Here is a 14,301-nt window from a genome sequence, read left to right as displayed (position 1 = left end):
TACTTTTTATATTACTTGGCACTACAGAACTTTAAGGTCACTAAGACCTATGTCAGGGCTTCTAGTGTACTGGGACTGGATGGAAATAAATGCTAATTCTTTGGATGGAAAGGAAGTCATCCCCTATGTTGTATAACTGTAGATTTAGCCTGGAGTTTTGCTTTAAATATAGGCTTGAAAAAAGAATGCTTCAGGTCCAGTAATGGTAAAGGGCCACTTGTCCCTTATGCAACTTAAATGAGACTTCCCATAAAAAAACAATACAAATACCAATATTGTCTGCAAACATGTTAAATAAGGAAAATAGGAAATGTTTTCCAGTGGTATGGAATGCTCCACTCCAGAAGACAGAACTGTTCCCAGCCAGACATATAAGAAGCTGGTGGATTAGATGACTCTGCTATATCCAGTTTTCCAATAAGCGCTGCAAGATTTAATCAGCTTTATGACTTTCTAGTAAATGTGCTGATTTATTTTTCCAAGACAGAAGCTGTCACAAAAGACACACAAACATAACAATCCTCTAAATTAGGTGTAATTACAAAATATTGGGCAGGAGCACCAGTAACGAGATTATAAACCGTAATTCAGGAGGTTGTTTATCCAGGTCAAATAGATTTAGTTAAAAGAGAGCTGGAACCCGACAGTACTTGTAAACTATGCATTATACTAGGTCTGACTAAAAATAACCCAGCTCAGGCCTGAATATGACTTCAGATGGAGAAAAACTCTTTGACTGACAAGAATGGAAATATGTATTTAAATCTCAGACTAGTTTGGCTTCCCGTCTCTTCTATAAATAATATAATACCATAATAAAACGCCAATTCTGTATACAGTCATAAATGCTAGCTTCTTCCCTCTCATTTCAGGCGTGCAGCAGGGACAAATGTTTACAATAATTAATTTTTACTTTAGCTCTGGAATTCTTAGTAATAACATGTCTCTGGCTTAGCTAAAGAATAAGGATTAATGAGACTACTTGTAGGAAGAGGACCGAGCCCCTTAAGGGAATTGGTCATACATGATTGTCCAAGGTAGTTATTTGCCAAAGTATCAGTTCACCACCCTGGCAGCTGTTTATTGCTAACTATGTCATAGTTGGGAACACTAAGCCTCCTTTCCCACTCTAATGACTGATGTCACATAAGAAGGAAAGTGAGTATAAATGAACGTTGGTTGGTTTCCAATTGGCCATAATTTTACCTAGACTTTCTGCCTTTTGTATGAAATTGCAACTGTAGTTACATTGCTCTTGCCACAATGGGTAACCTGGCAAACTTGTAATGGATCCAGGATTGAAAACATTTACTAATAAATAGCAAATGTCTTTTATGAAAACATTTACTAACAAATAGCAAATGACTTCTAAGAAATCAATTCCAGGTTTTCTGGATCACCCAAGTTAAGCGATGAAAGTGTATCGTCTCCAGTCTTGTAGAGCTTTAATAAATTAGGTCCAATGTGCAAGTTTTCACAGCCTTCCCCCATCCTTTTTCATTGGAGAAGAAGAAAAAGGTGATGTGTTTGTAGTTCAAATCAAGAGCACTGCCTAGTGTTCCATTCAGGGGTGCATCCATAGATACATTGGTGTACATAGGTGTAGCCACCATGGACAGCAAATATTGTTTGCATGGTTCCTATTTAAAAATAAAGAAAAAAGCCTGGAAAAATTAAACATATATGACCAACACATCTAATGACTACTTAGGTCTATTTTTATGTTTAATATGCTTTTACTACCAACAAATGTTACCACCCTAGCTACCTCCTTAGTGTTGAATTGGAACCACTTGTTACTACTTGAAAATGAAAGCATTTTTAAGCACTGCTTCCAAATTTCATTAATCTGATCGTGCTCCTAATGCAAAACTCTAGGGAAATAGCTAAATATGAAGATACACTTTATGGGGAAATGGTTTTCTGACAAATATTCCACTTTTCCCAAATCCCAATTTGGCCTCTGCGCTTAACGAGTCTGAAAAAGCTGCTACAAATTCAGTTATTTATAGCGCTTGTAATAAAAAATGTACAGATGTATTTTTATTGCCCTTATAACAATTTATTCAATTTTTGTCATTTACACCCGCATGGGATTCAGTTTTAAGGTGTGAATGAACGGATCTGATCTATGCTAACTGCTCTTCAGCTTATTGAAGAGGTCTGATGTGTAGATAATGGTAAATGTAATTCAATATTGAATACGGCCCTATTCTAGATAATAATCTGGTGGTTCCTCTACAGTGAATGACAATAACAAAACCTATTACAGAACCAAGCATGCTTATCTTACTAAAATGCACATTTTGATAACAGATATAATTTAAAATGCTACAAATTAATAAATAGGTATTGAAAAAGTTTCCAAAAAATCATGATCTTGTAACAAAAATTAAAAAACAGAAGTAGCAATAAAAGCAAAACAGAATAGCAAAAAAATAAGGTTCATATGGTCATTATGTAACATTTTTTTCAGTACTTTCACAAATTTCTGTCTAATGGCATATTAAAAAAAAGCACAACCTGGTATGCAGATCAATAAAAGATTCCAGGTCACCAAGCAGTCAACCTGATATAACAATGCGAGAATATAAAAATTCTAACAGCATCCAACAGTATCCTGCCGAGCTGACAATGAAAAGGTCACAACATCTCCACAGCAACCCGGGTCCCAACACTTTCCATCTCACCCCTCATTCTATACACTGTACCCTTTATTTATACGTGGTTCCCATGGAGTCGGCAAGCATGTGAGTGATATGCATACATTTAATAAACTAAATCATGCCCTGCACAATTCTTTCCCCTTCCAGTGACCGATGTTATCCTAACAAAGCACATGAATGTATTCCAAGTATTTGACAACATAATTCTAATACATTATTCATCATCTATATGACCGATTTTAGAGGCCTGACTTGGCTCTGTTAGGCACCTGGAGCTGGCAGAGAAAGATTATTCTGTACCAGCAACTTTGATCCTCAGCTTGTGCAATGAGCAGATAAATCATGTACTTATTCTAGACTAACACGCAACCAACGCATTAGAAGTGTGGATCCTTTGCAGATCATTTCAGTTTGTGAAGTATGGTTAGTACTTTTTACACAGCAGTACCATCCACTCCCATAAAGCTGTAACTGGCAGCTAAATTCTCCTGCTGGAATGTTCAACTGGCCTGGAATGTCAGAAATAACGGTGACTCTGACTCATGTACTTATAGGCGCCTGCACTGACTCACTCCACACAAATTACTTTTATGCAGGTGGAATAGTAATACAGGGACATTTATTGAGGCCTATCCAGTACAATATGTTTGAGAAACTCTCATAGATGTGCCCAGGATTTACCAGTAGAAATAATCAATGCATGCAAATTACTAAGGCTAATGTTATCAGGGAACATTAACATTTTTACTTGTACTGTATTTGCTCACTAAAGGAAACAGAGAACATGTGCACCAGTCTGATAAGGGAAGGGATAATGTGCAACATCCCATAATAAGATGTCCACAATTACATTTAACTATAATAATTGCATTAAACTAATGCAAGCTGATATTAGATTTAATTCTGGGGGATAATTCCCTTATTTTGCATAATGTAAAAACACAATCTGTTAAAGTAAAAACAATATTTTAGGGTGGACATCAATACATTAATGAGTGAATTCAATAAATCACTTTAGGTACCCCATGTGGTCTGGATTTCCAGAACACAACCCAATGTAGTAGCAAGAGATGAGCAAATGGAAAGTAACTGTTGTCCTAGGCATTTAAAACTAATAATTAAATTCAGTGATGGTTCTGTGGCTGAATAAAATTAATTTCTCCAGAACCTGATAAAGATTTGGCTGCATTTTGCAAGTTTAAACCTATGCTTCCTGTTCAATGCAATGTGAAATAAAACATGAACAGATATTCTCCACCATACATAAGATGTTTGATACAATTGCTACATGATGGTAAAAACACTCAAAAAAATTCCAAAAACTTTTAGAGCTTCAATTTTTTTATTAATATACATTATTCACAGTACATTTTCTAACTCCATCTGCTTGGCCTAGCTGTGTTGTGGGATTCCCACTCTAGTATAAAGTTAAGGCATTACTTATACTGACATTCCTAAATGAAGATATTGATCACTTTCTCATGCTCAACAATACAAACTGCTAAAGCTGACAACTTGGCTGCCACTCAAATATAAATTGCTTTAAGGAAACATTACAATGTACAGTTACAAACACCAAAAAGCAATAAAAATTATACTTCAAACAGATAATGGATGGTGTTACACATTTAGAAGATCACACAGGATGATGATGAATGATTTAAAAGGATTCAAAACAAATCTGAAAAAAAAGAAGCTAAAAATGTGAGACCTTATCATTGACTATGCACATAAAAATAACATACCACCAATGCTTTTTCCACAGACGCAGAGAAGGCCTTTGACCGAGTATACTGGTTATACCTTCATGAGCCTCTGTTATATATTGGCCTCCTGCAGAGGTTTCTTCAATGGATAGGAGCTCTATACTCCACACCAACAGCACAGGTAAAAGTCAACTGTGAATTGTCTCAGCCACTTACTAATAATAATGGTACCAGACAATGGTGTCCACTATCTCCTTTTGCTTATACCTACATTAGAACTGCTAGGATTTGTCAGGTCTAACGTGAACATAAAAGGTATTAAGATTGGCTATATGACACACAAAATGGCAGCATATGCTGGCGATTTGTTGTTTTATATAACAATACCAGTTACTACATTACCAAACTTGTTAGGAGAGCTCAGACACTTTGCCAAACAAAATTAAAAAAGAGATATGGGGTTCATTTTGTGAAGTTCAATTTATATCTAACCTCCCATTTCTCAAGTTAGTACACAGTTTAAATGTTGTGATATTTTGCAAAAACTGTAATTGTATGAACCCTGCTTGTTTCTCAATAAAAATGTATATATAAAAAATGTGAGACCTAAAGAGTATGGCCATCCAATGTATTTGATCTAAATTGCATATAAGATTTAACAATATTCAAAAATTATAGTACTTATGTTTTATTTCTGTCAGCTGCATAAAAGTATCTGATGATCCTTTCAATTAATAAATCCGAAGAGACACATCACACTCCATCCATTCTCCAGGCGATATTTTTGGACTCACCGTGGCCTCTGGTACATGCAGAAAAGCATGCAAGGATATGTATTTTACTATTTCAAGAAATGCAGCAGAAGGAGACGACTTAGAAGAAATGTTGCTGTATAAACATGAGGAGCTGCAATAGGAGGGTAGCTACAGCCAGACAAGTGACGCAAGGGTAGAAATAAATTCTTATATAAAATATATATTTATAAAAATAAAATATATTTTTAATTTTAAGCTATAGTGATTGCTCTCAGATAGATAAAATAATAAATAAAATGTTGTAAAATAGATAAAAATGTGTAGGCAAGATATATTGTATAAGGATAGTTGTTTTCAGCTAAGATACTAACCAACTATAATATAACAATTCAACTTACCACAATTTTTCCTCCTGGACCCTGGCTTTTCACGGTGACCCCAAGCCACTGATTTTCCTTACTCTCACGATTCCTATCAACTGATAGAGAAACAAAGATTTTAATTGAATAAATGAGACACTAAGTGTAGGCAACTCGTATTTTCAAATACATGCATCTCAAAGCTGATGACACATTGTGACCTAGTACAGTATAATACTGTCATACCTACCTACCATGTATATTTATCTCTTATGCAGACACCTCTTACACCATTCTCATCTCAGAGAAATAACATAAATCAGCTCCAAAAAGAAACACTTGAACTGATTTACTCAGAGGTATTATCAAGTCTATCATAGGGGGTAACCTGTAGACCAGGGGTGCCCATAACGTTGATCGTGATCTACTGGTCGATCCCAAAGGCAACGCAAGTTGATCACGGAGCCCTGACTTACCCCTCCCTGCTGTTTACCAGCAGCCCTGCTGCATGTCTATAGGGATGCTGGGGATGTCTTTCAGTGCGTGAGAAGGCTGTATAACAGTGGGGAGGGAGGCAGAGAGAGCGGGAGGGAAGTGTGAGGTAAGCAGTCCAGTTCAGGCTCGGAGTTCAATTACCGAGATACCTTTGTACAGATTAGCAGTTGTTTTGCTTGTGCAGCACGTCATTCTCCTATGACAGGTGAACTGTAGCTTTCCTGTCACTATAGTCTTGTAGTCCAATGTCTGTGCAATGTTCTGCCATTCAATGTTGCATTAGCTCTAGTCACTACTGTGTAGTATACTCGGTATATATATAAATGAATATACATTTTTATTGTTGATAAACCATATGAACTTAGTTATTTTAAAAGTAGCTAGCAAGCCAAAAAAGTGTGGGGACCCCTGCTGTAGACTATGGATGGGCAATTAACATGATATATATGGCCTCATCTGCAGCCCCTGATATCAATGCAATGATGGTCTGAAGGCAACAGAAGATGGCCAAGAAGTACAAAATGAATAGGGGTTGTTGGAGACACCGCTGATTGAGGAGGCATGTTACATTAGACTGCTAGGGATCATAGGTATCAGATCCTTTATAAAAAAATATTTCTATATTTGTACTCCCCAAAGCCGTACTAGAAAATACTGCCACATTTGATAGTTCTCACAGATATCCATTATAAAAAGATCAGGGGTAAAATAACATAAAAAGCAGAAGATGGACAGCAAGACAGTAAGATAGCATGAAGGAAATAAACCAAACCATTTACTTAAATAAGTCAGTTTAGAAAAAAATTTTCCTTTGCTGGCTTAAGTAAGCAACAAATATAGACTGCAGTCTTAAGCTACGTACACACGTCAGATTTTTATCGCCCGATAATCGGCATCGGCCAATTATCGGGCGAAACGGTGCTGTATGTACAGCATCGTTCATGCATCGTGCACTCCCTTGTCGTTGGAAAGGATCGTGAAAGATCCTTTCCAACGACACAAATTGGAAGTGTGTACGCAGCTTTAGAGGCCCAAAAGACTTCACAATAGATACCAAAAGGACCAAAGGTTGATCACCAAAGCTTCAGAAGGTCATTATATGTTGGTAAGTAATTTATTATAGGCTCAGTGACTGAACTGTACATACCTTAATTATATTTAAATTATCTGTCAATGTTTATTGATTCCTGAACAGATAATTGTGCAGCCAGACAGATGGGACCTTTGAGGCCTGTCTTTGAGTGTGGGTCCCAACCCACAGCCATGTGTAAGAAGACAACTATTAAATGCTTATAAGACTTCAGACAAAGAGCAGCTGGCCCCATGGGCATCTCCAGTCTGGCTGTGAATTGATTTATTCAGGTAGCAACAGAATTTGGCAGCTTCCTGGTAAAAAAAGGATCTATTGTTCACACACCTTGTAAGAACATGTTATTAGGCTGCTCTGTTTCTAGAGATTGGATAAAGAAGACCATAAGATGTGGGAGGCTTCCAAAGAATAGGCTGCCTTTATTTTTTTTTTAATGTGTAAATCTATGTTTTATGACATTACACAGCATCTTAAAATACCTTTGTTTTCACTCTCAGCACCCTGCAGTGCACTGTGTATAAAAGCTGAATGACAACCATACTTCTTAGTACAAGTGTCCTCACTCTTATATAGCAGAGACAAGGTGGGGAATGGCTCTGATAATAAATGCACTGTCACTAGCAGTTTTATCAATACAGATTAACCCTTTGTACTTCTGCCCCTCAATGTTTTTAGTGGTCCATAGCACTAAATCATTAAATGAACAACATGAATGATTACTATTGTTTGGTAATGGGGAGGATGCAGCAAATCACCTAACGCTGGTCCTCCCCTCTCCGCAGAACAGTGTTGTCTGTGCACAGTTAGTTCTACTGTCCAAGAAAAGATCACTAGCACTAGTTTACAGTGACAATTCCATTGTCTGTAGCTATATTTTGGTGTCTAACAAACTGTAAATTATGGGGAAGATGAGCATCCCCATAATTTAACAGAAAAACTTAAGTAATACCAGGAAAATGAAGGTTGGTCTTGAAAGGTCTTTATAAGTAAATATCCATTTCTATGGCTTTAACTAAATTCATTGCCTATAAAATAACCAGTAGTGCATTCTTGCTCTGTTTATCCTCCATCATTACAATAATGCAGAGTAATAAATCGTTATTAAAAGCAAAAGAGTGTCATTACCCTGACAACACATATGTAGTGGGAAAATGTAATCAGGATTCCCTGCTAGAGAACAATAACATACCCATGACAAATTGTATCTACTTGTCTGTAGCCAGTGCTATCAATCAGCTTCCCCTTCCCATTATTGGAAAGTTAACAACAGAGAAGCTATTGAAGCACAAAAAGAGGCCTCCCGAATAAAGAGGATCTACTCCAACAAACCCCTAAATATTTTCTATTTAGCATTCATCTACATCTCTGCTCATCCTGTAAAAATTATATTTAGTATTGTAATTAGAGTGGCATTCTGAATAAATAAATTAAAAATGTCAGCAGTAAAAATGTGACAATAAACTGCATAAACATAAAATATACATAATAAAGTGGTAGTAATTACTAGTATGACATGTCAACAAATTTAAAGAAAAGAAGCTTCAAATGGAATTGTGTACATTACTGTATTCATTGTATTACGGTATTTATTTTCAACAACGTTAAAACATATAAAGAAAATAATATATATTTCACCCAGCTTCACTAATGAAAATGTACACTCTCCAGCCATGGAAAGCTTTAATAAATCAGCCCTATTGTATTCCACATTCCCAGAAGATCATGCAGATATTGAAAAAAAAAAAAACACCCGGTGGGGCCAAATGTGCCCAAAAATGTCATTTAATTGATTGAGCATGGAGCATCAACACATTCAGTTGTAGCCCAGGCAAGGGGTGAGGGGGTAGCTGTGCTGAGGCTTTAGGGAGATCCTTGGTGCCCATTGGTGCCCATATAAAATTTAACTTTTTCATAACAAGATCAGACGTTTTTTCCCAGTTTACATACAGCAAGGTAAATACTAAGTGGTTATTGTAAGGAATTACCATACACATGCTGAGGCGAGTAAATAAACTAAATTTCCATATTGGGGAATACAAGGAAAATAAGGGTCTCTTTTAGCAAGAAAAAAAAAGTCCTCCAAATGAATTACTATAAAGGTATTTCAATCAATAGCACACTTTTTCTAGTATACGCACGCAAAATAACATTAACAACAGAATCCTGGAATTTATACACATACATGGTATGAACAGGTTAGATCTTTATAAAGATATTGCTAAATACTAAGACTGAGTTGGATTGAAAGAGACTTAAAAGAACAATACAGCACAATCAATGTCATATGTAATTACCATTTACCTTTAAGGCTTATGTATGATTACAGTAATCTACAGACATGTGTCAGGAAATCTTCATAAAGAATTAAATTAAAAATTCAACAGTAAATAAAATAACTATGATGAACTGTACCTCCATCATCAATGTCAAGCCTTTGACACTCCAGGGTCTCTGCAGTCAGCGGACAGCCATATAGACCACCTGTGCGCTTTGAGAACTGATTTGCTAATGCTGGTGCCTGGGGTGCCCCCACCAAAAGCCTGAAAAACAAGAAGATTTATGATTGTATTATAAATTTGAAAATAAACTTCTAAACATGACACATCTGCAGTTTCTAACAAAAGAAATGTTTAAAACTCTAAATATGACATTTTGTTATTCTTCTTTCTGAAGTAGGGAAGCTGATATGCAAACAAGTTCATCTCCTAAACAAAATTTCCAGAATTATATTTGTCTGTTCCAGCCATACTTTAGAATTTGCAGGGATCAGTGGGAACATATCTGATCAGATCCAGTCGAGCATCGCTTTAGGCTAAATCAAGTTGACCAATAAAATATTTCAATCATATAATCCACTGCTTTCAGACTTTCTGTTGACCGGCAGGTCTTGTAATAGACAGGTAGTATAAAAAAGGACAAAGGAAACTAAGTTTTCTGGCTTCGCGAAGCACTTTTTTGACATTCATTAAAAATCAATATGTGTAATATTGTCTCCTGTGTAGCATCCCATGTTTTCATATCCTGTTCAACTGTAAACAGCTTTACGTCTTTTGGAATTTGGTAATTCATCTCCAATGTGAAACTGGACAAATGCCCTGCTGACAATATTAGGAAAGGGAAATAAAAAAATAACAGCTGCTTACACCGTGACACTATGTGCAACACTTGTTCTGGAATTGCCAACACAACACACAACCTTTGGTTCTTTGGTGGGGTTGAATGTATTTGGTATGAACATGTGAGTCTTAAACTGTGGTTATTACTCATTGCTGAACTCATTCAGGCCTGACACCCACTTACTACACCTCCAGTACACAGCAGTACCTTTGTGCACTATAATGGGGCATATTAGGCATGGATGCCACTGCACTGAGCCATTCCTGACACACAGTGCTGGAATGCCGACATGAAGACAGATACAAACAGCTGTGCCACAAAATGTACCGCAGATTTAACCTTTAAATCCCTCTTTGCTGGCATTACAGTAACTCTTTATTGATATAACACCGAATTTACACCAAGGTATTTATATCCTCTGTTTCAGGCCTTACCATCACATGGCAATCAGAAGCAATTATCTACGACCATGTAGGAAAGTCAAAGTAAACTTGTTATAAAAGAAATTTTGCATACCAAATCCTTACCTCTAAATGATCCTTATCTTCTTAATGTTACATAAAAAACATTTACAGGTTTGGTTTGCACTTTGCTCAGTACTCAGTACAGAGTCCTGGTAGGGCAAGATGAGATGGATGTAGGGGATTTTAGGTGGTGTGTTCTTTAAAGGCACAGAAGAAATTGATCTGCACAACTGTAATAAGGTGTTTACACTGTAGATTTCATAAGGGTGTAGAGGAAAGCCAAGAAAATCTCAAAATGATTTGTGTAATGTGATCCCCATGGTGAATGAAGGGAGGCTTTGAGTCATTTAAACAGTTGTTGTTATCAGTGAATTAAAGCATGTCTTCAATAAACGAAGCTTCCGCTGCCCTGCATGGGGATCAGGCAACTCTTTTCCTTCTCCAGAATTAAAAGTAATTTAGGCAATAACAAAAATTTAAAGCATGTAAAGTCCAGTAGAAAATTAGTTTGTGTATTCATACTTTAATAAGTAGTTTAGGCTGATCACTTAATATCAAAGCGATTATTCTGTAAGAGATAAAGCACTTAGTTCAATGAATGGTGAAAATATACTTTTCAAAAAACTCCCAATCACATATGTAAATAATAATGGCTGAAGTCTGTATAGCTTAATCAGATTCACTAAGCTAAGAGAACATTTCCTTGCAAAGTGATTATTCACTTTTCTCTCAATTCACTTTTTTTATCTAGCTAAAGGTACTCGAAACAGGAAAAATACAATATATAGACATCCTCTGATGTTCTATTGGTCTGACTTACAAATTACAAAAATAATGAAACCAGTCTGAATGAATTTTTTATTAATATGAAGTTAACTAAGATTTGACTGACAGCCATAGGTTACTTCTCTTTGTGAATTCATTTGAAGATTTGGAGCCACGCAGGAGCTAAATAGGGACTCTACACTATTACTGGTAACAATGAAGGGGAGCTGTATTACATCAGGTATGAGTTTTCCTTAATGCAAACTTAAAATGTAGACAATAGAATTTAGAATGTGATTGACTGCTTTGGGTAACGCATTTTCTTTTCTTTCCCTGGATCACATACATAACATTTAAATACTACAATGCCCTTTAATTTACATGAGGGACTGTATCTTGTAACACTAAATGCAAAATACCAGTTCTCACTATTTGTATCTACAAAGGCACTAAAATAGGTAATACAGGAAATCAAAGGGCAATAAAATAATTAATAATTTTAATAGCTTTGTGTACAAAAACAATTGCAAAAAACAAAGCCCAAAGCATAGGGGGATGTGTGGCAATGGTCTTGGGAATAATTATTACAAATAAATAGGACAACTGTAATTAAAAGGAATGAGATGAACAGGATGACTGATTAGAGTCAGGAAGAAGGGATTCCCCAGTAATTAATAGTGCACTAATGACGATGTTATCACACAGCTGAGAACGCTTTTATGGAGCTAATTGTTAAACCTTGCTGGCTGTGAAGGTGGATCAGGAGCTACATTTGTTTTAAGTTTTATATCTTTTTTGTTCTTAGAGCCCAGGGAATTTCCTGGTGCCTATACATGAAAAAAGGTTTGCCATACAATTGATTGTGTGAATATAAAAAAAATGTAAAGTAAATTTAACAGCCCACAAGTTAAAGGAAATTGATTTTTGGGTGCTGGATCAGGAGGGAACAGAGCTGACATGTTAGTAAATACAGACTGAAAGATATGTCATGGGCAGACAATCAAGAAAACTTGACAAGCATGTTGTTAGTCTTAAAACAGAGATAATTTGAAAAGCAAATGAACTGGTTGGTGGAACATACAACTGGCAGAAGATATTCTCTTCTGTACTTACTGATTGTCACCTTTTCTGGGACTAAATTCTGCCAATTTCTGGCAACCCTATGTGTACTAGGTGTAATATTCTATCTTTAGAGTTTTGTTCCTGTTTACTCCTGACACAATGGGCCTGATTTATTAAGACTTTCTAAAACTGAAGAGGATACACTTTCATCAGTGAACCTGGGTGATCCAGCAAATTTTGAATTATTCTTGTCCAGGACTAAAAACATTTGCTAACAAATGGAAAATTTTAAAACATCGATTCCGGGTTTGCTGGATCACCCAGCTTCATGGATGAAAATGTATCTAAAATATTATTAATAAATCAGGCCCAATGCATACCCAAAATGCTGCCTAGGAGCCCAGTCACACAAGTCAGTGGATATATTTACCGAGTTGTCTTAACACTTGGTAAAGCTCAGAACTAAAGACGGAGAACAGTTTGTCAATGAAACACACACTTACCACTATAGCAAAATATATCCAAGATCCATACAAAGGAAGGGGTCAATGCATACTGTAGATGCATTTATGGACAGATCCATCCATGCTGCATGTGGATGACAAAAATGGAAACTAGCCATACATGTAAACTGCACAAAAATGCATGTATTGGTTGAAGTAATAATTAATAACCAACTAGATGTTTGGTAGTAATCAGATAACTAAACAGCTCCGAAAAAGTGTTATGTGTGATAGGCAGCATGGTGGCTCAAGGGTTAGCACGCTTGCCTTTGTAGCCCTAGGTCTCGGGTTCTGATCCCGGTCAGGGTACTATCTGCATGGAGTTTGCAGGTTCTCCCAGTGTCTGTGTGAGTTTTCTCCCACATGCCAAAACATGCAATTAGATTATTTGGCCTGCCCAAAAAATTGACCTTAGACTGTGGTAATGATTATGGTAGGGACATTAGATTGTGAGCCCCTTTGGGGGCGAGTTAGTGCCATGACTATGGACTTTGTACAACACTACACAATATGATGGTGCTATGTAAATACTGTGTAATAATAATGTTTACTGGAATGTATCCAAAGATTATATGGATTTTTAAAAAAGATTAACATAAATCTTCATAATCTTCTGTTACCCTAACTGACTGACTCATAAACAATGCCATCTGGCCTTGATTCAGGAGGTGGCAGTGACCACAGCAGGGGTGGGCAAACATTTTTAGTCAGGGGCCACAATCTAAAATAAAATTTGACAGAGGGGCTGGGCCGATGGGAGAGTGGGTGGGGTTATGCCATCGTGATGCCACTGAACGTGACATTATGATGGCATAACCCCGTCCACTGTCCCATCGCAGATCCAAGCTTACGATGGGGGAGTGGGTTGTGTGCAGTGACACAGCCCGCCCACTCTCCTATCGCAAGCTCAGATCCGGGGGACGTGTTCTGCGGCTCTGGCTGGTGCGCCTCTCCTGACCCTGCTCGGGGTGGCACCAGCCAGAGCCGTGGACCATCCAAAGGGCCGAGAAACATCCCTATTGGACCATACACAGCCCGCGGGCCGTAGTTTGCCCATGCCTCGACTACAGTGTCTGCATAGATCCTTGGTGGGACTGGACTGTTGTCTTTCTGCTATGTTTTATACAGTAACATCATCTTGTGACTTCTGTGATATACTACAGCATATAAATGGTATTTATTTATATTACTGTGTACTGTTAATCACTGAAATGATCTTGCAAGGTTGTACTAGGAAACACAAATGACCTATAAGTGGTTTTAGTCTAGTCATTATCAACCCTTCATTGTCCTTCTATTATAATCAATACATACTTTCC

General features: G+C 36.9%; 1 protein-coding gene across 10 annotated transcripts in view; it reads right to left on the bottom strand.

Moving 5' to 3' along the window:
* ITGA7 (integrin subunit alpha 7) overlaps positions 1-14,301 on the bottom strand; it is a 79,370-nt gene that overhangs the window by 37,469 nt on the left and 27,600 nt on the right. For all 10 annotated transcript variants that reach the window (XR_011920405.1, XM_072409081.1, XM_072409089.1 and 7 more), the window contains exons 2-3: positions 9,484-9,611; positions 5,526-5,605 (exon numbers count right to left, since the gene is read on the bottom strand). Coding sequence is in view for 9 of the 10 variants with exons in the window: in XM_072409081.1 (XP_072265182.1) it covers positions 5,526-5,605; positions 9,484-9,611 (208 nt within the window). In the remaining variant the exon portion in view is untranslated. The remainder of the gene's footprint in view (positions 1-5,525; positions 5,606-9,483; positions 9,612-14,301) is intronic.

Source organism: Pyxicephalus adspersus, chromosome 1, assembly GCF_032062135.1.
Source record: "Pyxicephalus adspersus chromosome 1, UCB_Pads_2.0, whole genome shotgun sequence".
Lineage (NCBI taxonomy): Eukaryota > Metazoa > Chordata > Amphibia > Anura > Pyxicephalidae > Pyxicephalus > Pyxicephalus adspersus.
The sequence above is the reverse complement of the archived record's forward strand: the minus strand, read 5'-3'. Positions and strand labels throughout refer to the sequence as shown.